Source organism: Pseudochaenichthys georgianus, chromosome 10 (genome assembly GCF_902827115.2).
Source record: "Pseudochaenichthys georgianus chromosome 10, fPseGeo1.2, whole genome shotgun sequence".
Classification (NCBI taxonomy): domain Eukaryota; kingdom Metazoa; phylum Chordata; class Actinopteri; order Perciformes; family Channichthyidae; genus Pseudochaenichthys; species Pseudochaenichthys georgianus.
The window spans coordinates 13,076,866-13,101,920 of NC_047512.1; the positions used below are offsets into that span (position 1 = coordinate 13,076,866).

Below are 25,055 nucleotides of genomic sequence, written 5' to 3' on the forward strand. Positions count from 1 at the left end.
GGGCTAGGATACCTTGTGATTGACAGGTCAGTACCATGCTGTTGTCTGGGACAAAGTGTTTTCAGATCATGAAAGTTAATTGGAACATATTGGTCGTTTAAAAATGTCTTTTCAGTATTTAGTTTGTACTTTGTATTACCCTCTCGTATGCAAAACAACAAGATGGCAACAGCCAAAATGCCAACCACGAGACTTCGATACTGTGGGCCACAAAGCCATGGTTGTTGTTCCGATTATTTGTCCATTTCTTTTATGCATCCTATGTGTGATGGAAAATTCTGAAGCAATGGAGACAGGACTCCGAGAGACATGGAGAGAACAGAAACTTTGATGGCAAACACTGATGGTTTATTATGGAGTTACGGCCGGAGAATTGACAAGGCATTTGATGCCGCCACGAGGGGTCACAGCGGTTGCCAAACCAATTCTGAAGAACTCTTCTGCAATTTGAGGTTTTAACTAGTTCCGAGTGAAATAATCAACAATCCTCATCAGCGAGACTAAACAAATATGGACCCTGAATCTAACTAGCTGTTGTCCATAGAAAAGAATGTGTGCCAGGGAGCCTACGTCCCTGAACAATAAACTATCTCATGACGGCTTGTGCTCTGTCATAGCCTCAACAATGCGCCCAAGCTGCCCCTCCTTAAGAGAGATTGCAGCAATACCCGAGGCTGTAGACCTATGCCATTGGAAAAGAGACAGTGAAAGGAGACAATTATGAACTGTGTCAAAGGTTGAATACCTAAGCAAATTATGCCCTAACACTATGGTCAATACACACGGACATGATGGAGATTAGGGCCAGTTTTGCTCAGAAAGAAATAGCTTGCTTGGTATGTGGTCCATCGAGTCAGCTTAAGAAGTGTTTATTCCAGAACAGCCAGGCAGGGTGAAGGTCAGCCATTAAGGAGAGAGGGGAGATGTGACATTATTAAAACATAGAGGGTTCTAAAGCTGTTTGACTGTCCCATAAGGAGTCCTGGTGGATTTAACTGGTGCCTTAAAGCTTTTGTCTGGAGCTACAGTTAAAATCAACACTTATATATCAGCTCGAGTCTGAGCTTACCACCTGCTGCCTAAATCAAATCAGCTGCCTTGTGACAACACAGTCTTTCTCATAATCTATTTATCCATAAGGGTAGCTTGAACGCTTTATGCTGTCCTGATGTCCATCTGTAGCAAACAAAATACACTTATTTTCATTTGTGTCTTGATTGCTTTTACTTGACTTCGAGTCAAACTGCGGTTTTGTTGTTCTATAGATTAGTATGTTATTGTATGCTTTGTTTATATATTAAGGGTTTAACTATTGTGATTTTTCTAATGTTTTAACACAGCTCTATAATCAGCAGGTCTCCTGAGGGTGTGAATAAGGCTCCTTCTTTTCAGCATTGCAATAAAACTAAAGTGTGACAAATACAATTAAATACCTTATTCCTTTATATAGTGTAGAGAGAGATGAACATCAATCACATTCCCTTTTATTATTAAAATGATTGTCAATATAGGCCTGCTGTTGCATTGACTGCTAGTCAAATCAGGAAGACACCCAATAATAAGATTTCTAATATTTCATCCAGAAGGGTGCTGAAATAATTATGTAAATTAGTAAGTAACAATATTCTGAATTGTGCTCAATTTCACCTGTCTGACATAAATCACGTCACCATGTCACAGTGTCTATTATCAACATGGGGTAGGGGGAAGGGAGGTTGGGTGGTTGTACCCCGTTAAAGAAAACTCAACAAAAATAATTGAAAATATATATATATGTCATATATAAGTGTTTGTGTGTTGACAAATACTTTGAAAGGACTATGGTACTGTATATAAGTTAAGTGTGGAAACATGATTAAATGAACATGTCATTTGGGGAATGTAATTTATTTAACACTTTTTGTTGTATTCCATGGAATGCTCTTAACATCTGATAGCAATGAATAAATTAAATGCTTTGACAATAAATACATACAAAAATGTCATCTGTGGAAGCCGTAGCGCTGTAAAAAGCACGACCAATCATTTTAACAGGTCCGGCTAAAATGACTGGATGGCCTACCTGCCTGTCAGCCTTCCATCGGGGCACAAACTTATCTCGTGCCCTCATTGGTCATGTGCGCGTTCGTGTGTGTTGGAGGAGGAGCTCTGTAAGGAAGTGGCAGATTTTTTCCGGCTGTGTATTTTCGAATTTTAGCGATCTCGAGCCGGTTTCTCCAAAATGACCTACCCCACCTTTAAGCTAATATAAAAATAGATTTGGAGACCCTAGCTGCCAGGCAAATGTATGTTTTTTCCTCAGTGAGTCAGAAAAAGAATGAGGATATTATTGATTATAAGGTCCTAACTTCGTACCCAAGGACAGCCAACAGTTCGCCCAGATTCAAGCCAATTTCCCATGTGTGTGCTGCGAATATAATGTAGGCACTAGGCACACACAAACTGTACACAACACATTTGGAGAATAACAACAGTGTAGGAGCCATTTCCTTAGATTATAGTATCTTATCTTTTTAGAGTATAACCTGAGATGGTGGTGGAAGGTTCACCTCTGCTCCGCGCGTCCCTTGATGACTGATGAGCTAGTCAAATTATAAAAGAAGGAACTCAAAGCACCAGGATAAGAGTTAAACAATAATCAGTTTTAATGGTAGAAAATAACAATACACAATACAGAACACTCTGCAACAGTACCAAGTGCTCCGGGCTCAATTCCTACCACCGTGTGATATACGTACCACGACAGCCAGTCAGGAAAAGAGCGCTGACTGTAAGAATGTTACAGTATGTAAACACATTCTGTGGGAGGAGTTGTGTCGGTTGCTCCTCCCTAGCTATTTGTTATTGGCGATTTCACTTCTGGGCGAGCAAGCCAGTGAGTTGGCTGTTCTCCATTGGACAGTTTCACTTCTGGGCGAGACCCTAGGCCAGGGATCACCAACTACATTTGTCCATGGCCAGCGATTTTTATATAGCCCAGAATTTTATAAATAGTATTCAGATTACTTTTGGAATACTTTCTTTTTCCATAACAGATGGGTATGTTTTGGTGCACAGGAGACACTTATTTTACTGTTGTAATGGCTTATCAAGAACTCAAACACAACATCTTGGTGTCATTCTGGACAGCTCTCTCATCTGCACCCCACATAAAAAACATCACCCGGACTGCATTCTTTGTACTGTCTTAAAACCTTTCCTTGGAATATGTTATGAATTGTAAGGTGTCCTTGGGTGCTTTGAAAGGCCCTAAATAGAATGAATTATCATTATTATTTATTATCTGAAACGATGTAATAACTTTTAAGACTTTTTCCAGTCTCTTGCCCCATGCCTTCAGCAGCAGCAGGCCATTCACTTTGATTTCATCCCGTTATGAAATGTCATCATTTCGACAATAAAGAAATGATACATAAACGTTATCTTGCACATTTTATCTAATCATCTCCGTTTCTAACTTTCAATATATTTTAAAAGAGATCTCTCTCTCATCTGCGTGCGGGGGCGGGGCCTCACAGACACGCTGCATCTCTCTCTCGCTCACAGACAAGCTGCAGCGCTGTGCAGTGTGCACACAGTTCTGCCGGTAATGAATATTACATTTTGTGAGGAAGCTTTTCCACCAATAATTCCAATAAGTATTCCAAAATGTATTCACTTCAGGTTTACGAAAGTAACTGTAATCAGATTACTCGTTTTTTAAATGTAACGCCAGCTGAATACAGTTAGCCTACTTGATTTTTGTATTCTGATTACGTAACGCTGTTATGTATTCCGTTACAACCCAACCCTGCTTCTAGGCTACTGTCCCGCAGCTCCAGCCTCTCTGTTGGACTCTGTCGCAGCGGGGCTACTGCTGTGGTGCAGAGCGCATTAACCATACTCTTCACAACAAAAGATCACTTCTTCTTCAGGGGAGGGAAGGTTTCACAGTACGCAGTCTACTGTCCCGCAGCTGCTGCCTCTCTGTTGGACTCCGGTACTGCACCTTACTCACGAGACGTTGTAAACAAAGAAATGGGTGGGGGGCGAACGCAGTAACCACTCCGCCAACGCCACCCCCGTCGTGCGGGCCGGATGAGAATGTCTGGCGGGCCGGATGTGGCCCGCGGGCCGCCAGTTGGTGGTCACTGCCCTAGGCAATGAGTCAGCAGTTGTTAACTCCATCTGTTTCGCCCCCTCTCCTTACAGTGTATGTGTGTGTGTGTGTGTGTGTGTGTGTGTGTGTGTGTGTGTGTGTGTGTGTGTGTGTGTGTGTGTGTGTTTGTGTGTGTCTCTGCCCTCAGGCAGTCCCACAACAATGCTTTGGAGTCATGACAGAACGCACACTCGTTCCCCTTTAACGCACACACATTCCCCCTAAGCATCTTCAACACACAAATCTGTTTAAACCAACTACTCCAAAATGTGGTGGCAATTTAGTACTCATAACATGAAAGAATAAAACAGCTTTCTAGATCATACAGAAAACTCTTACAGACAACCTACTGAGTTCTGCCCTTGAAAGCCCAAAATGACTTTCTACGGGTAATCATTCAAGGCAGAAATCAAGGCAGAAATCACAGGCTGTACTGTACCTTACCTACTCACAAATAGCCAAAAAAACCACCTTCTGATTATTAACAAGTCAAGTGGAAGAAAAGACCATTTGCGCTAATCTACAACTTTCTGCTATAACATGTTACTTTAATACTTCAGATTCTGTGGTGTATATTATTTATTTATTATTTGAGTGCGTTACTCTGCAGGTCGAGATGCTGCAGCATAAAAGGAGAGGTGCTGCAGCCTAATGGTGTGGCTGACTGAAGCAAACAGTTTTTAGACCTTGCTGGTTGGGAGCGTCACAGCTTGGTTCTTCTGCCTTTAACATTGAAATATCAGTTTATATGACAAATAGTTTGTTTAAAAACGTTTATTTATTTTTGCCTTTTTTGGGAATCTTACTTTTCAATCGCATCTGGACATTTATATTTTTTCTCTCAAACTACAAGCGTCTATTCGTCGGTCAGCCCCACGAGTGAGCCACAAACAAAGGACAAAAAACAAATCACTACAACAGTCTAAAAACTTGCTTTTGGATGAAAAACCGGAGGAAAAGTTTGTGAAGGAGCAGCGGCATCCAGACAAAGGAACAATGGAGACTGCGCGAACCAGGAAATGCCACAGGTGTGAATAAAGTTCAGAAGTCTCAAAGGTGTACAAATTGTGGAAAAAACTGGATGGATTGGAACTATTCCGTTAAGGAAGACATATATCTTAATTAAGGAGCACTATTGGAGTGACTTTGTTGGACATTATTTAATTTGGATATCCGCTGTGTAATATAATTAATGAACGGCGCAAGCAGACACACTACGGCATTGAACTATTTGAAAATAACTTTCTAAAGTGTGCCGATTCATAAATGCTGATACAAAAGTGAAAAATAATCAGCAAAATTAATGAAAAGGAACTGATTGGAGCAGCTGTGGCCAATCTGAGTCAAACTGAAACCCAAGTGGAAGGGGATGATGTTTCAAGCCTGCGTTTATCCAGACAAGCCAGATTGGGACATCTTACGCGCAGAAGCAACATTATTAAGGAACTAACGGAGGACCGCATGAATGCAGAGGAAGTGCAGGAGAATATGGTCAAATACAATGCTTTGACGGAAAGTTTTAAAGACTTACACTTGTCATATCACATACTTTTAAACGAGGAAGAAGAAAAAACGTGAAAGTGAAGCTTGGTTTCAATCAAAATTGACTAGCATTGACAAGTTTATTATTTTTGTGACAAGATGGCTGTCTGAGTGTGCAACAGGAAAGGAGGATTCTCTTTGAGAAAGTGTGTCTGGAGTCTCCAAAACATCTCAAAGAATTGAACAAAGAAGTGAACGTTCATCAAGTTCATCTGCTCGCATCTGTGCAGAAGCAGAGAAAGCTGCGCTAATGGCAAAATTAACTTCATTAAGGACCAGGCATGCTGTGGAGGAGGAGGAGCAGGAGCTAGATAGAAGAAGGGAGCAACTAAGGAAAAGAAAGGAAACTTTGGAGCTGCAATCCCAGTTAGAAGCTACTGATGCTAAAATCTCTGTATTCAACATTCTGGACACTCAAGAAAAACAGCCAACAATGGATGGAATGAACGAATATTATGAACAAATCCAATCCAATCCAATCCACTTTATTTGTATAGCACAGTTTAAAAACAGAGGGTTTGCCAAAGTGCTTCACAATGAACATAACATTATAATAAAATATAATATTACACGAATAGATAAAAAAGCACACATAAGAATAAAAACAAGGCACATAAAGGCCATGGACAGACAGTGAAAGCATACAAATAGGTATGACATAGCTCAGCTCAGACTGACTGGTAAGCGAGGGAAAATAGGTGGGTTTTTAGGCGGGACTTAAAAGCTTCAAGAGTGGGCGACAATTTAACATGAGGGGGCAGGTCGTTCCAGAGCCTGGGGGCTACCGATGAGAACGCTCGGTCTCCCCTGGTCTTTTTCTTTGTTTTTGGGACTATCAGCCGCAGCTGATCAGCCGACCTCAAAGCCGACCTCAAAGCCCTTGAGGGGGTGTACACCTGTAAGAGGTCGGAAATGTACTCTGGGGCCAGCCCATTAAGAGATTTAAAAACAAACAATAAAATCTTAAAATGGACTCTAAAATGGACAGGAAGCCAGTGGAGCGAAGCCAGAACTGGTGTGATATGGTCAAACTTGCGGGTTCCTGTGAGCAGCCGCGCCGCAGCGTTTTGTACCAGCTGCAGGCGGGCTAGCGAAGTCTTATTTAGGCCGGCATAAAGTGCATTACAATAATCTAAACGAGTTGAAACAAAGGCATGAATTACACGCTCAAAGTTTAAAAAGGATAAAACTGGTTTGATTTTGGACAGGAGCCTCAAGTGATAAAAACTGGATTTAACCACAGAGTTTATCTGTTTATCTAATTTAAAAGCACTGTCGATTTTGACACCCAGATTTGTGACCATGGGTTTTGCATACTGTTGCAGGGAACCCAGGTCAATGGAAGGGACATCACCATTTGGTCCAAACACAATTACCTCCGTTTTGCTCTCATTTATATTTAAAAAGTTTAGCGCCATCCAGGCCTTTATGTCATTAAGACAGTCAACCAGGGGCATCAGAGAGCTAGTGTTTTTTCTTAGGGGTAGATATAATTGGGAGTCGTCCGCATAAAGGTGGTAGGAGACGCCATATTTTCTAAAAATCAGTCCAAGGGGGAGAAGGTATAAGGAAAATAAAATAGGCCCCAAAATAGAACCTTGGGGAACTCCACAGGATAAGGGGGCAGAAGAGGATGTAAAGTCACCAAGCGTAACAGAGAAAGATCTCTTGGACAGATAGGACCTGAACCACTCTAAGGCAGCGCCCCTGATACCCACACAGTGCTCTAGACGAGAGATAAGGATGGAGTGGTCAATCGTATCAAAAGCAGCTGTGAGGTCTAAGAGCATAAGGATGGCAGAGTCACCAGAGTCTGTCGTGACCAGGAGGTCATTGAACACTCTTAGAAGGGCAGACTCAGTACTGTGAAGCGCTTTAAAACCGGATTGAAAAATATCGAAAATATTGTGTGCATGTATAAAAGACTGCAGCTGTAAGAGTACGGTTTTCTCCAATATCTTTGAAATAAAAGGAAGCTTCGAGATGGGTCTGTAATTAGAGAGGACAGAAGTGTCCAGATTAGTTTTCTTTATCAGGGGTGCCACAACCGCTTGTTTGAAATAATCTGGCACAGAACCGGACTCTAGGCTGCTATTTATAATGTTATGGACATTAGGTCCAATAGTGTCCAGGGACTGGGTCTGTGGGACAAGATGAGGGTTTTAATTTAGCAACAATGTCACTGAGAGATGACAACGACACAGGTTCAAACTGCTGGAAGACAGCAGTGCATGTGAGGTCAATGGAGGGGTCAAAAGAGGGTGGTGAGATACTGGCTCTAATAGTGGAGATCTTGTCTATAAAGTAGCAGAGGAATTGTTCACACATCTCAGTTGAAGCATCAATACAAGTGGATAAAGGAGAGTTTAACATAGCATCGATTATTTTAAAAAGAACACGAGGTTTGTTTAAATTACTAGAAATAACATCAGAAAAGTAACTCATCTTTTCAGCTTTTACAGTGCTCTGATACTTTCCCCAACTCTCTTTCAAAATGTCACGAGTTACATGAAGCTTGTCCTTCTTCCACCTGCGCTCAGCCTGCCGGCACTCACGCCTGGCAGCACGAGTGACGTCATTGAGCCAGGGTTCAGATTTAACTTTGGGGCGCATGAGTTTCAGGGGAGCAACAATGTCAAGAGCTCCAGTGCAGGAAGAGAGAAAGGCTGAGGTTAATAGCTCAGTGTCCATGGAGTCAGCGGACATAGTATCAGACTGTGTTAATTTAACAAAGGCAGGGGAGAAACTAGCAGCAGTGGAAGGTTTCATCATACGACCGTGACGGACAGGAGCGCATGATTTAAGACTATGACAGGGCAGAATAAAATCAAATAGCACAGGCAGGTGATCCGATAAAGCTGCCTCACACACATTGACATTTGAAATGGGCAGACCATGGGATAAGACTAGGTCTAATGTGTGCCCATGCTCTTGCGTGGGGCCAGAGACATGTTGTATGAAGTCAAAAGCATATAAAACATCAAGAAAGTCTTTAGCTAGTGGTTTAGAGATACAACAGACATGCACATTAAAATCCCCGACAATTAAAACGCTGTCATAGTTTGTCACGATACCGGCCAATAGTTCAGAGAACTCCTTTATAAAGTATTTGTTGTACTTGGGCGGTCGGTAGACCACCGCGCACAGTACAGGATTAATCCAAGAATTAATTAATTAATTAATTAACAAAGAAAACAAAAGGATGTAATATCTGCAAAGGAAGAGGATTACACCAATGATAAAAGATTGGATATACAAAGTGTGCGGCCAAAGGAAGGACTCCAGTATGGATACTCACTGCACGATCCTGCTCGAGGGAAGTCAAAGGCATCACAAAACCCCACTTTGAAACCAACACAATCACATGGAAAAGGTGAGCCAACAACTCAAGAAAACTCCATAAGAGACACAACTCTGTACAGCATATTACAAAAACAGAATGACATTACTGCCTCTCTAGTTCTGCAACAACACCATTCCTTGTTACCCCAAAAGGACATCAAGGTCTTTGAAGGAGATCCAGTTGAATACCTTTCTAAGGGCCTTTGAGCATGCCATTGAAGCTAAGACTGTCTGTGGTAAAGACCGGCTGTACTATTTGGAACAGTACACCAGGGGGCAGTGTCGTGAACTGGTCAGAACCTGCCTATACATGGATCCAGAAAGGGGATACCTAAAAGCTAAAGAACTTCTTCAAGAACATTATGGCAATGAGTTTAAAATTGCTAACGCATACATTGAAAAAGCCCCATCATGGTCTCAAATTAAACCTGAGGACCCCAAGGCTTTACAGGCTTTTGCATTGTACTTAAGAGGATGCTGTAATGCAGTGACCACCAACTGGCGGCCCGCGGGCCACATCCGGCCCGCCAGACATTCTCATCCGGCCCGCACGACGGGGGTGGCGTTGGCGGAGTGGTTACTGCATTCACCCCCCACCCATTTCTTTGTTTACAACGTCTCGTGAGTAAGGTGCAGTACCGGAGTCCAACAGAGAGGCAGCAGGTGCGGGACAGTAGACTGCGTACTGTGAAACCTTCCCTCCCCTGAAGAAGAAGTGATCTTTCGTTGTGAAGAGTCTGGTTAATGCGCTCCGCACCACAGCAGTAGCCCCGCTGCGACAGAGTCCAACAGAGAGGCTGGAGCTGCGGGACAGTAGCCTAGAAGCAGGGTTGGGTTGTAACGGAATACATAACAGCGTTACGTAATCAGAATACAAAAATCAAGTAGGCTAACTGTATTCAGCTGGCGTTACATTTAAAAAACGAGTAATCTGATTACAGTTACTCTCGTAAACCTGAAGTGAATACATTTTGGAATACTTATTGGAATTATTGGTGGAAAAGTTTCCTCACAAAATGTAATATTCATTACCGGCAGAACTGTGTGCACACTGCACAGCGCTGCAGCTTGTCTGTGAGCAAGAGAGAGATGCAGCGTGTCTGTGAGGCCCCGCCCCCGCACGCAGATGAGAGAGAGATCTCTTTTAAAATATATTGAAATTTAGAAACGGAGATGATTAGATAAAATATGCAAGATAACGTTTATGTATCATTTCTTTATTGTCGAAATGATGACATTTCATAACGGGATGAAATCAAAGTGAATGGCCTGCTGCTGCTGAAGGCATGGGGCAAGAGACTGGAAAAAGTTTTAAAAGTTATTCCATCGTTTCAGATAATAAATAATAATGATAATTCATTCTATTTAGGGGCGCCTTTCAAAGCACCCAAGGACACCTTACAATTCATAACATATTCCAAGGAAAGGTTTTAAGACAGTACAAAGAATGCAGTCCGGGTGATGTTTTTTATGTGGGGTGCAGATGAGAGAGCTGTCCAGAATGACACCAAGATGTTGTGTTTGAGTTCTTGATAAGCCATTACAACAGTAAAATAAGTGTCTCCTGTGCACCAAAACATACCCATCTGTTATGGAAAAAGAAAGTATTCCAAAAGTAATCTGAATACTATTTATAAAATTCTGGGCTATATAAAAATCGCTGGCCCGCGATAGTGTCTATTGGTTACATTTCGGCCCATGGACAAATGTAGTTGGTGATCCCTGCTGTAATGCAATGGAGCAAATCACCTACATGGAGGAATTGGATCTTTCTTCAAATCTTAAATCCTTGCTTACAAAGTTACCATACAAACTCAGAGAGAGGTGGCGATCAGAAGTCTACAGGCTAATGGAAAGGCAGCACAGCAAGGTCAAATTCAGCGACCTTGTCAAGTTCATTGAGCATCATGTAAAGATATTAACAGACCCTGTCTTTGGCTGTATACAGGACCAACACAGCAAAGCTGGGCTTCAAAGCAAGTATTAACAAGAGGCCAAAATCCAGTAGCAGCAGCTTTGCTACCAGTATTACAAACATTGACTGCCAGTCCACATCTCCCCAGCCTCACAGCAGCACCTCCAAAGCTTCCTGTTTGTACTGTTCAGGTGGACATACAATTGATGCATGTTTCTCACTCAAAAAGAAAATGCACAAAGAAAAGATAAGCTTCATAAAGGAAAGAGGAATCTGTTTTGGTTGTCTTGTACCAGGTCACATGAGCAAAAACTGCAATAACCGCTTAACATGTAAAGTGTGCAACCAATCTCACCCTACTGTGCTCCATATAGGAAAATAAAAGGAAAGAGGTGAAAGGTCTGAAACCTCAAGGACCAGAGAGAAGGCTATTCTAAAAGCATGTGGGCATATTGGGGCTGGTGAAGTGGAAGAGGAGTGTGTGTTATCTATTGTGCCTAGTAAAATCTAATAAAGGAAATCAAATTATTCAAATGTATGCATTCCCTGACCCTGGAAGTACAGCTTCATTCTGCACAAGCAAGCTCATAAACCAGCTCAACATGTCAGGAAAGAAAACAAACATCCTTCTTCGCACCATGGGCCAAGAAAAGACTGTGAGCAGTCATATCATCACAGGACTGGAAGTGAGTGAGCTACATGGCAACAGGTTCATCCCTCTCCCAGAAAATCATGCCTGTCACCAGACATAACATTCCCAATCAAAAGGATCCATCAAAGTGGCCATACCTCAGTCAAATCAAACTCCCTACCTGTTGGAGCTATATATATCTCTTTATATTATTTCATAGTTTAACATTTATTTTCTTGCTGTTTATAGTGTTTATTATTATCATTTATTTATATGTATTCTTAGTTAGCGTCATAAGTTAAAGTAGTTTCTATGCTTTTATTTTGAAGGCATATTTTGGGCACTGGGTGATTAGAGCACCTGGTGTAATTGTATATATTGGAGACAGGTGGGTTGTGGGAGCCAGAGCACTAGTAGGCAAACGGTTTTTTATCAGGGTGTTTCAAGCTACACAAGGGAAAGCCATAGGAAAGGCTTAAGGAACGAGATATAAGAAACCTGTTCATTGTATTTTGTTATAGGAATAAAATGCACAACGGAGAATCTTGTCTGGACCTGAATCATTGCCCTGCGTAAGATCCGCTAGCTAGTGCCTCAGCGGCTGTTAAGTTATCTGTTTTAGTTCTATATGATTTTGGCCGCTACACTACCATTGATGCAGAAATCGGCATGTTGATTGGTACCAAAGTTAGGGAACCGCTAGAAATTATTAATAGCCAAGGAGAAGGCCCATACGCATGCAGGACTTTACTGGGATGGGTGGTCAATGGCCCGTTGAGAGGAGGAATCGCAAAGGACAGCAATACCGCCTCCGTGAACAGAATTTCTTTGGTCAATTTACAGGAGTTACTGATCACACAATACAACACAGACTTCAGTGAAAAGGCCTATCAGGACACAAAGGAAATGTCAGCAGAGGACAAGCAATTCATGCAAATAGCAAAAGACTCATCAAACATTGTGGATGGACACGACAGTCTAAGATTACCTTTCAGGAGGAATTATGTTTCAATGCCAGATAATCGCCACGTTGCTGAGCAACGTCTCTCCAGCCTGCACAGAAAGCTTCGTAGGAATACATAATTTCATGATGAATATACCAGATTTCTCAGTGATGTCATTGACAAAGGTTATGCTGAAGAAGTGCCACAGGGGCAGCTGAAGCAAAAGGAGGGTAAAGTCTGGTATATACCTCATCATGGGGTCTACCACCCCAAGAAAAATAAAACTCAGAGTGGTCTTTGACTATGGAGCATCATTCAAAAGCACATCCTTAAACTCAGAACTGCTGCAGGGTCCTGATCTCACTAACAGCCTTTTAGGAGTACTAACCAGATTCCGCCAGGAGCCAATAGGAATGATGTTGGACATCCAAGCGATGTTCCACCAAGTCAAGGTGCCCGAAAAAGATACAGACTTTTTAAGATTCTTGTGGTGGCCTGGTGGGGACACAAGCCTTCCCTCTTCTGAGTACCGCATGACTGTGCATCTCTTTGGCGCTGTGTCATCACCCAGCTGCGCTAGCTACGCATTAAAAAGAACAGCAATGGATAATAGGGAGTACTTCAGACCTGAAGTGATTGACACAATACTGAAAAACATCTATGTGGATGACTGCCTAAAGTCTGTTGCTACAGAGGAAGAAGCTATCCTGCTGGCCAAAGAGCTCACATCTGCATGTCAGAGGGGAGGTTTCCACTTCTCTAAATGGATAAGCAACAGTCGCAGGGTGCTGTTTTCAATTCCCGAAGCTGACAGAGCTAAATAAGTGAAGGAGCTGAACCTGGACAGAGATCGACTCCCAACTGAGAGAGCACTTGGAGTACAATGGTGTGTGGAACATGACCATTTTACATTCAATGTCAGCATCAAGCCACAACCACACACAAGGAGAGGAATATTATCTATGGTGAGCTCCATCTATGATCCTCTTGGGTTCCTTGCCAGTGTTGGGAAAGTTCACTTTCTTCATGAACTAGTTCAGTTCACAGTTCACACATTTTAAAATGAACTAGTTCAGTTCATAGTTCATAATTCAAAATGTTGAACTAAAGTTCATGGTTTCAAAAATGAACTAATTTATAGTTCATAGTTATTTTTTCAATACGTTGCTGCGAGCTATTATTTGTCTCCTGTACGATGTTAATGGGCCATTTCAATGTTTACAATATCCTCAGAGGGCCGTACAAGTTATTGACCTCTGCTTAAAAAAACTAAAATCACAGCCCATTCATTTCATTCTGTGCAAAGAAAAAGCAACCTCTTAATCCAGATATCTCACCATGACTCGCGTATGCATGCACGTGCACGGTGTGGCGTGACCACCAAAACAGAAAGATATGGACACAAGATGTGTGCAAATGTATTTAGTTTCCTATCCATGTGAACATGATTTAATTGGGGGGGACCTAACCTCCTGTAGGGGGGTCCGGGGGGCGTGCTCCCCTGGCAAGATGTGTTGCACTTTGAGAGCAACATTAGGAGATCTATGGACACATCTCTCAACACCCAAACACAACTGTAAGCAGATGTTCTTTTAATTTATGGATATTTGACAAATCACTCCCCTTTCAAACTGTATTCTTCTTTATTAATAACTGTCATATAATATTTTATACCTGTTTACTTTATTCTCTTGTTTTTTTTATAACTATAATGATAAAGATGTGCCTTTACCTCACTGGTTGTAGACAAAGCTTCTTATATTTGTTAGCATAGCTAGCTAACCAGATGCTAATGATAACAACACAGTTATTGACTGTCTGATCAGTATGACAGATGAGCAGATCGCCACTGGGCTTTCAGCTAAAGACACAGACACGCAGAAACTGCGGCATGTGTATGGACTTATCGGTACTGCAATTTCTGAAGTGCTGGAGTGGCGTTCTGGTGCTCTCCATCAGAACTGCACCCCTGTCAGTCGAGACATATACCACGTGATGACACGTTAGGCTCGTGTTGTGTTCAAGGACCCTGACCTTGGCCAGGAAAATCAGGCACTAGCTTATTTAATTTTTTTGCGGTCTAGATTTCTTTCATTTTTTTATTTTTTGCGTGTGTTTATAAATTACCTCGAGGGCCGTACCAAATTGTCTCGCGGGCCGTATACGGCCGGAGGTTCCCCACCCCTGCCGTAGAGTCTCACACTGAGCGAGTGCTGCTGCAGCTGCTCTCGGCTTCGTCCATACTAATTAATTAATTAATTAATTAATTCAATGCTCGCCGGTTCCGCGGTTCCACATTGTTTGTTGTGAGGAGTCTGATATATTTAGTATATTTATATTTTAGTGCGACAGCCAGGGGTGACAGGCGCGTACGCATCACAGGCAGCTTGCTGTTGCCAGATTGGGTGGTTTTCCGCATTATTCTGAAGCCTGTTTACGGTGTGTTTTAACTGGGTTTTCGGCTGAAAGGCATATGAAATCTGGCACACTTTTGAACGCCGTTATAATACAGTGCTGAGAATGAACGCACTTTTGAACGCCGTTATACAGCGCTGAGAATGAACGCGTTCTCAATTACGTTCATCTAGCGGAAATACAGTACGTTCAGTTCACGTTCGCCCAAAATATGAACGCGTTCATGAACGATCGTTCATTGAACGCGTTCAGGTACATCACTGTTCCTTGCACCCTTCACTCTGCCTGCCAAGTTGCTATTACAAGAGCTGTGTAGCACTAGCTACGGTTGGGATGAGAAAATACCTGAGAAGTTTTCTAAGCAGTGGGTTACATGGAAGCTAGATCTTCAGAAGAAGACTGACTTCAAGGTAAAAAGGTGCATCAAGCCCAATGACTTTGGCCAACAGATCCAAGCACAACTACACCATTTCTCGGATGCAAGTGAGCAGGGGTACGTGAGCTACTTGAGACTGGTGAACCACAATAACAACATTCACGTGGCATTCATGATGGGAAAGGCAAGAGTAGCTCCTCTCAAGAAGATCACAATCCCCAGGATGGAGCTTGCTGCTGCAGTGCTGGCTACAAGAGTAGACACATTACTCATAATAGAGTTGCAACTACAGTTGGAAAGCTCTATGTTTTGGACTGATAGCCCATCTGTGCTCAAATACATTGCAAACCAAAACACAAGGTTTCACACATTTGTTGCAAACAGGATCTCCATCATCAGGGAGTCCACAGAGATAACCCAATGGCACTATGTGAACACAAAGATCAATCCTGCTGATGTCGCCTCTAGAAGACAAAAGGCCGACACATTTATGGAGAACAGAACATGGATCCATGGCCCAGAAATGCTCTGGAAGTCAGAAAAGGACTGGCTGCTGTTTCCCCTGGAATCCATCTCTCTCTCCTGCGATGATTTAGAGGTCAAAATAAATGCTATTATCAGCACAGTTATAGTCGCAGAAAATCCTACAGGCAAGCTACTCATGCATTTCTCCAGCTGGAGAAAACTGAAAGTTGCAGTAGCATGGATCCTGAAGTTCAAAGAAGTCTTGAAACTGCTCGTTCAAAGGAGAAAAGAGCTTATTTCCACTTTAAATGACTCCAACACCGATGCTCAAAACAAAAGCAATGTTGAGCAGAAAATAGAAAACATGAAGGCCACACTGGGTGGACAGACCATTACTCTGGAAGATCTTGAGAAGGCAGAAAACGCCATCATATGCCAAACCCAAAGACAGTATTTTCCAGAGGAAATGACAGCACTGCAAACAACAAAACGTGGTGTCAAAAGGACAAGCCGCCTCTACAAGCTTGATCCAGTGTTAAAGGATGGAGTGCTAAGAGTGGGAGGACGCCTGAGGAGGGCAGCTATGCCAGAAGAAACTAAGTTCCCTGTCATACTGCCAAAAAACTGTCATGTGTCAACTCTCATATTAAGGCACATGCATGAAAGAACTGGACATGGAGGAAGAAACCACATCCTCCCTGAAGTTAGGAAGAGGTATAGGATAATCAAAGCCAACTCTGCTGTAAGAAAAATATTGGGAGATTGTGTTTTGTGCAGACGACAAAGAGCCAAAGTTGGAGAGCAGAAGATGGCTGACTTGCCACAGGAAAGGCTTGAGCCAGACATGCCTCCATTTACCAATGTTGGTGTGGACTACTTTGGCCCTATTCAAGTCAAAAGAGGACGTACCACATTAAAGAGGTACGGAGTGCTGTTCACGTGCATGGCAAGCAGAGCTGTGCATATTGAAGTCGCCAGCTCACTTGATACAGACTCATGTTCGACGCTTTGAGAAGATTCATATGCAGAAGAGGTCAAGTGAAACATATAAGATCTGACAATGGGACCAATTTAGTTGGAGCTCAGAGAGAGTTAAAGCAACCCCTCTCCATTCTGAACCAGCACAGAATTCAGGAAACTCTGCTGCAAAAGAGCATAAAGTGGATTTTCAACCCCCCAGGAGCATCCCACCATGGAGGAGTTTGGGAGCGTCTGATAAAGTCTGTGAGGCAGGTTCTCTATTCTGTTTTGAAGCAGCAGACTTTGGATGAAGAAGGGCTACAAACCCTTGTATATGAGGTAGAGGCAATTTTGAACAGTCGACCAATCACAACAGTCTCAAATGACCCTCAAGACCTGGAGCCTCTAACCCCAAATCACATCTTGCTCTTAAAACCCAAGCCAATTCTGCCCCCTGGAGTTTTTGACAAGAAGGCCCTGTACGTAAGACGCCGATGGAAACAGGTGCAATACATGGCAGACTTATTCTGGAAACGCTGGTGCCGGGAATACTTACCCCTCATGCAAGAAAGACAGAAATGGTGCAAGGAGAAGAGAAGCTTTAAACCCGGAGATGTAGTAATGGTAGTTGACCCTACTGCTCCCCGTAGCTCTTGGATCCTGGGAAGAGTGCTAGAAGCTATGGCAGACACTAAAGGACTGGTTCGAGCTGTCAAAGTTAAAACACAGACCAGTGTGCTGGAGTGGCCAATTACCAAGATCTGTCTGCTGTTAGAATGTGAAGAGTGACGGCAGCAAAGAGTCTTCTTTCACTGATGGCACGATGATTTCATGTAGTCAGGATGAGTAACACCACACAACTCATATTGATAGATGACTGGATTCATGAAATGAGTAGAAATCCTGACTGTATAGGCTCCTTTTTTTTCTTTATTTGATAATTGTTTTGTGGTACTCCAAAATACAATTAGAGGCCGGTTATGTAGGAGCCATTTCCTTAGATTATAGTACAATATCTTATCTTTTTAGAGTATAACTTGAGGTGTATATTATTTATTTATTATTTGAGTGCGTTACTCTGCAGGTCGAGATGCTGCAGCATAAAAGGAGAGGTGCTGCAGCCTACTGGTGTGGCTGACTGAAGCAAACCGTTTTTAGACCTTGCTGGTTGGGAGCGTCACAGCTTGGTTCTTCTGCCTTTAACATTGAAATATCAGTTTATATGACAAATAGTTTGTTTACTTTTCAATCGCATCTGGACATTTATATTTTTTCTCTCAAACTACAAGCGTCTATTCGTTGGTCAGCCCCACGAGTGAGCCACAAACAAAGGACAAAAAACAAATGGATATCGTGGTCAGTACAAACAGTTTATTCCCCCATTAATCTGTGTGCTGTGACAGGAAACCTTGAGCCATAACTTGGGATTTGAGATTTATTTTGCAGGTTCTTTGTGCTTATGTGACTCTGTGCACATTGTTTACTAATAATTATTAATAATAACAAAGCATCTCCCAATATGAAGCCTAAAGGGCGAGACTTTCCTTCAGAAAAGATATTTCAAAAGATTAGCTTTATTTCCGTTCTGCACAGCTTCTTTTATCTGTTATTGTGTTGCTTGTTTCTAATATCAGATTACAGATTTTCTTCAGAGGTAATACAGGCTCGGTTCACCCTCTGTGCTTGTGATTTAAGATTCTATGATTTCTTTGAGGAGAGACAGCTGTAATGCAATTTTGTTCAGCAAATTTGATTTACCTCACTTTTTCAACTATACTTAGTGATTTCCTACACTTCCCAAAATGTATTTCATGAACACATTGAAACATCGCATACGACCTATCCTGTGCTCCAGAGAGAAGAATCAAATGATGGAGTGGGTCAAAGGTTAACTTCCACCTCCTATGCCATAAAGTCATTTGTGACCAGCAAACAAAAACACCCATTTTTTGATGGTCAGATAATATAATATTTTGGCCAAAACAATAGTGGTATATACAGAATCAGCAGGTAGTATGCTTAATGTCAACCTCATTAAAAATATGTGTACCTGAGTCCTCAGAGTCTTTGCTGTTGGTAGCAGAGCAGTCCTCCATATCATCGTCAGACATTTCCATCTCCTCTTCTCCCCTGATGCCCATCAGCTGCTCATTGTGCATGTTTCTAATCGTCTGCAAAACACAGAAAACATAAGGCATTTAAACGTATGCATTGTGAATATACTGCAAAGTACTGCAGAACACACACACACACACACACACACACACACACACACACACACACACACACACACACACACACACACACACACACACACACACACACACACACACACACACACACACACACACACACACACACACACACACACACACACACACACACAGCCATCTGTTTAGAGTCTTTCAGCTCAAGGTTCACAGGGGCTGAACATGCAAGCATATAGCCTAAATATACACACTCACATCTGGGCTAGGGAGCTGGATGACAACATCCGACAAGCATACACACATATGCTGCATTTGTCAGGAGATGACAGTGGCAACAGGGGGATACACATCAGCCACTGAATCTCACATTTGAGAAATATTTACAATACAAAAATAAATAATGACAATGTAGCCTGGTACAGTTTGACCTGTAGAAAGATCATAGCGACCCCTATCTTACTCTATTAGCCTGATATGTATACATCCGTTCTATACTATATCACATTGGAGGGCACAAGGACTCTCTACCTGGTTAATGCAGTGTGAAAGTAGAGTACAGATAAAAGACAGCAGGATTAAAACAGGCTATTGAGAATGTTAAAGAACTAACGATCAGAGAAAACCAGTCCTTCATGAATCTGACGCCTTAATGTTAACACAAAGAAAACCATTCAAATGCCATCCTATAATTATTGTAAGTATTCATGGGAATAAACACTTAAAAAACCTTTCTAATGTATTTTTGTCACATACGTAATGTTAAATAACTACAAATATTTATAGTTTATACCTTTTCTAAAAAAAATCGCACGGGTAAATTAACAACACAAAGAACACAACATGCAATGACGGCCAAGGTGGTTAGATCTCTATACTTGTTTTCTTCAACTGTCTTGTTTTCAATTTGTTCACTTCAATTTCCTGTGCCATGTCAAAGAGGAGGGAAGTCTGCTGTCTCTTAAGTGACATAACATGCTTTACCTTAGTGAGCGCATGAAGGGACGTGACATTTTGTCAGTACACATGATTTCCTTGTCAGTCGAAGCCTCTACACCAGGGGTGCCCACACTTTCTTGGCTGGTGAGCTACTTTTGAAATGACCAGCTCACCGAGGTCTACCAACCAAAAATATAATCCCAAATTGCAAGGGTTGCTGAATAACACATTTTATTTATACATGGGATAATAGGGCTGCAACAAACGACTAATTTGATAACCGATTAATCTATTGATTAATGAAACGATGAATCGACTATTCGGACTATTACTGTACGCCTTGCACAATTTCTCAAACGCTCTTATCTTATCAACTTTTAGATTTAGCTTGAGGTTGTTTTAGGCATGTGGAAACTAACAATGAAGACAATAAAGATGAATACTTGATTCAAAAATACATATATTATTAACATTGCTTTTTATTTAAATTAAATAAATTGTTTGTTTGTAGCTTTTATTTAACCAGGTGAAAGCCCCTTGAGATCAAAAGATCTCTTTTTCAAGGGTGACCTGCAAAAAAAAAAAAAATGTCATATCAAAAGAAACAACAATGTTTTAACAAATCGTATTAAATAATCTGATGACAGAACTGTAAACAGAATAGCTGAAACTTTAACAAATTAAAGAGTAACTCTGTTACCTCATCATTAACCCATGTTTGTATAATTGTGTTAACTCCGTGTGGTGCTGCTCGCATACATAACACCTGACGTGGAAACGTTACTCGTGGACAGGGTCGGCGTCATGGGGGGTCATTCGCGGGCCATGCCCCCCCAAATGAGTCACTGTGCCCCCCCCAACGCAGGGTGGGCAAGCCTTGCCACTTTTTTAATTTTTTAAATCATATAAGTGAAAACGTTTTGTGTGAAATACATCAGAAATAAAGAATACAAATATAAAACACAGCCTGAGGTGTGCTCACTGCTGCTCTCTGATTGGTGTGTTGCTTGACCAATGACCCTCGACCTTTGTTTTGTTATCATTACATGGCTGTGTGTTTAGATGAAAGCCCAGTGGCGATCTGGTCATCTGTTACACTGATTATACAGTAAAGCCATCGAAAATAATATACAGTACAGTACAAGTAGCCTACTTCTTGGTCTCTGTGTTTCATTCAAGCTCGGCTCTATGTGTGTGTGGCACAAGCGCATTTTGTGAGTGTGCGAGCGGTAACGTGGAATGTTGTTGTTAGCATCTGGTTAGCTAGCTATGCTAACGGATATAAAGAGCTGTTTCTACACCAAGGTGGAGGAGAGTCCTCTCCTATCAGACTGAGAGGATCGTATAACCTCAGCTCAGTGAGGTAAGAACTCTCTCAGTGTTTAGATAGTTCTCTTTAGTGTAAGTTATCTCAGTGGGTCTCAAACGGTTTGGTCACCATTTACCGGGCCGGTGGAATTGTATTATCACTGGCCCCACCATTGTAACCTCTGGCCCGGAGCATTCGTCCAAAAAGAATCGACTAATAATGAAGAAAATTAACACATTTGTTGCTATAGTAATTTATGCACTAACTACATTACTACTTGTACTACAACATTTGAATCATCAGTTCTTCCTCATTTTCCTCAATTGTTCATATTTGGTTTATTAAAATAATGATATTGTAGTCATTGCTAAATAATGTCTGCTATTATGAGTATTATTATTTGTATAATGTGCTTTCTGCCTTCCTGTCATCAGGAGTTAGAAATGTAATGGCTATGTGTTGATTGATTTGATTAGAACCTTCATTCTCCTAAACTGCTGGGACATTTCCCTAAAGCCAATACCTTTATTTTCTACTCTTCACATACTTGTCAGCATGGGTCGGCATTGATGTACAGAGCCGACAGAAGACCTTGTTTATATTGGCATCATATTGAGAGGTACAGTGACGCGTCCTGAAACCAGGAAGTAAGCTGCTGGTTCCCTCCACAGAAAGCAATGGGATTTCTCCACAAGGTTTTGGAAAATAGCTGGAAATAAGGTGTGTGGAAAACAAACCTGTTTGATAAATGCACGTTTTGTTCAGCCGGATAATCTCCACATGTCTACCCTACTTTTATAATTTTCGAATCTTAAATCTAATCGATAGATTATAAAAGGGTTTTAGGACGCGTCACTGCACCACTAGAAGCCAACTCCATCGATCAAGCTGGCTGAAACTTTCTCTCCCTCTTCTTCTCGTGCTCCCTGTCACTCTCCTTTAACTCCTCCGGTGACTTTCTTTTATTTGAAGATTGTTTTTTGCCCGGCGCTTGGCCGGTTACCGCTGGTATTAAAAACATTTTGGCGAATGGTTAGGTGGCGCGATAGTCTGTAGTGAAGGAGCGCGCTGCCGCTCACGGGAGCCTGCTCGCGCTGCGCTCCGCAGCAAACAGCTGTTTGCTTTTCACCCAACAACGACAACCGCCTCACGAAACGCTATGTTGTAGCGTTGATAAACAAAACAATTTAACTAAATTGCTAGTCAAAATACCAATACCACAGGACAATTTTTTTAAAGCAATATTTTTAGTGGTCCGACCGCTTTATATTTTTTAATTTTTTAATATTGCTTTTAAAAAAAGTACATTATGCTGGCCCGGGGTGTCTAAATAGTGCTTCCGGGCCAGCGGCCATTTATAATGCCGAGCCCTGCTTTACAGCATGTTTTTTGAAGTTGCGTTGGTGTTTGTGTGTTGGTTGTTGACGGCAGTGTGTGCCCCCCCTTGGTAAATGATTGCCCCCCCATTCGATTTGTTCTAGAGCCGACCCTGCTCGTGGATGGGGGGGCTACAGAGCTACTAGAAAGACAGTCGAACCCGGTGCATTCCTCCGTCTGAATGTGGTGCACTTTTGCTAAATGTTTCGACAAATTGCTCGTGTTACCGCCCTTACATGCTAAACACTCTTGGCAAGGAGCATTGTCCACATCGAGACGGGTAACATTTAACCACACATTGGAGCGCTTCTCTCCGCCATCTCCTCCGTGTGTGTGTTGCTGCATGTAGCAGCTGTGTGTGTGTGTGTGTGTAAACTGCCCTGCCCTCGCACACAGACGGGAGAGAGATCTCGTCTGGATTTGAAAGATCGAAAATACAACGACCATAGACGCATTTGTTTGTCTTTTTGCATATTAGAAACGAGTTGGCGACACTAAGACTGCGAGATAATGTTTGTGTAGCAATAATACATGACCTTTCTCTTTCTCAACTCGCTACTCGGAGGGATGCCTTGTGAACACTCCGATAATGCCTCTCCACGTTACCTTTCTTTGGCAGAGTGACGCTTATTTTACAAATAAGGCAAATAACCTTTGAATGTGACATCACAAACAAATATTCTTCCTCCCATTCTGGGTGGAAGTGGTATGTTTTTAGCTTTTTGCTCAGTCCCGCACTCATTTTGTTGTTTGTCTCTAACTTAATTTGAGTTTTCCCGACAATGATTTTGTATCGCTTTGCATTCTGGGTTAACAGACTGGAAAGCGATAGGTCGCTTTTTCTGTCAATCAAGTAAACTCCTGAATTAAGTGGCAGGAAGGCCAAGGGAGGAGGGATCAAAACCTGTTTTGTCTATTTTAACAGAGCTGGATTTTATTTATTTTTATGAATGACTCGCGATCTACCAGCATTGCCGACGTACTGGGCACCTCTGCTCTACACGGATACATTGGTTTAACTGATTCTCCATGGCTTTACAATGCATCAAGCCAAACAAAGTTACAAGCATTGCTTTTTAAAACAAGATAATCCAATACAAATTAAAAAACAAATAGAGCTGTTAATAAAAGGTAATAGTATTACCAGAGCTACAATTTCAGATGTTTCACTCAAGACCAAAGGGATAGACATTACATTACATTTGTTAAACACTTTTATCCAAAGAGACTTACATATTCAATACTGTGGACAATCCCCACAGGAGCAATTTGGGGCAAAGTGTCTTGCCCAGGGACACAACAACATGCTGACTGCAGTGGAGTTTGAACTTGCTAGTACCCCCTGATTCGAAGTCCATCACACTATCCACAGAACCACAGCCTCCGTAGGCCAACATTCAGTCAAACTCTGACTTCCCATACTCTCCAGCCATGACCCTTCAAGTTTGTTCCTAACATGCAAACAATCCATACTATTGTTAACACGTTCTTCTTATTTGATAAGTTTCATTGAGCAGAGATAAAATGCATAAACAACTTTACAATTGCACAGCTTAATTTAAGAGTGGATAGAGATTTGATGAGATAATTAAAAGGAAAACAGCATGCATGAAAGAATAGCAACATTTACTGAAAGGGAAGAAAACAACAGAGGTAAATCGTGACTTATTAGAATTAGATTCACTTAATTTAGGCAACTAAAAGAGCATCAAGTATAAATCGTGTTTAGACAGAGTAATGGCTATATTCTGCTGCAGTCTGGCTGGAGTACAGATGGTGAGGCAGTTTGTCTTATTATGGATACAGTGATGGGAATGACACCCAGCCTGACTGAGGCACCCATAATAATTCAGGAACTGATTTACACTTATGTTAAACACAAGAGGCTTTTCAACAGCAGCAGTAACAAACATGGGGATCTGAACACACACTCACCCTGTGTGCTCTGTGATGCAAAGGCTACTGTCATTACACAAGGGATTTAACAATGTGTAGATGCATGGTGCTCCGCCTAACAGCAAATCAATATTCGTGGGTTAAAGTGTAAAGTGTGATTAATGTATCAACACTCTAATGTGGACGGCTCCCAGCAGCGGTTCTGAATGCTTGTTAATGTCATAGATCTATTTCTGGAAAATGTATTAGCATTTTCATAGTTCTGTGGGGGATGGAGTGGAATGAACGCTATTCTCTTTTGATACTGCACATGAATATTCACAAAGACTAAGACTAGGGCCTCATTGACATTCAACAGATACATTGTTTCAGCCACATGCTGTGACAAAGCTTTAATTGCAATGACATGCGTTTTCTGTGTGTAGATATAACACTTTATATGCAGTGGTTTGTGTGTGTAATATCTGGTTGTTGATTACATCACTAACTCAATACTTTCTATACTCTGCAGATCAAAACCTCACCAATGAGATCTATAGCTAATGCTGCACCATTAATAAAACACACCACAGACACCATTAAATACACATTTTCGCCAT

General features: G+C 41.7%; 1 protein-coding gene across 1 annotated transcript in view; it reads right to left on the bottom strand.

Moving 5' to 3' along the window:
* The window catches only part of LOC117453978 (ecto-NOX disulfide-thiol exchanger 2-like), a 212,663-nt gene that overhangs the window by 32,383 nt on the left and 155,225 nt on the right, over positions 1-25,055 (bottom strand). The window contains exon 8 of the mRNA XM_034093029.2: positions 18,779-18,899. Coding sequence (XP_033948920.1) covers positions 18,779-18,899 — 121 coding nt within the window. The remainder of the gene's footprint in view (positions 1-18,778; positions 18,900-25,055) is intronic.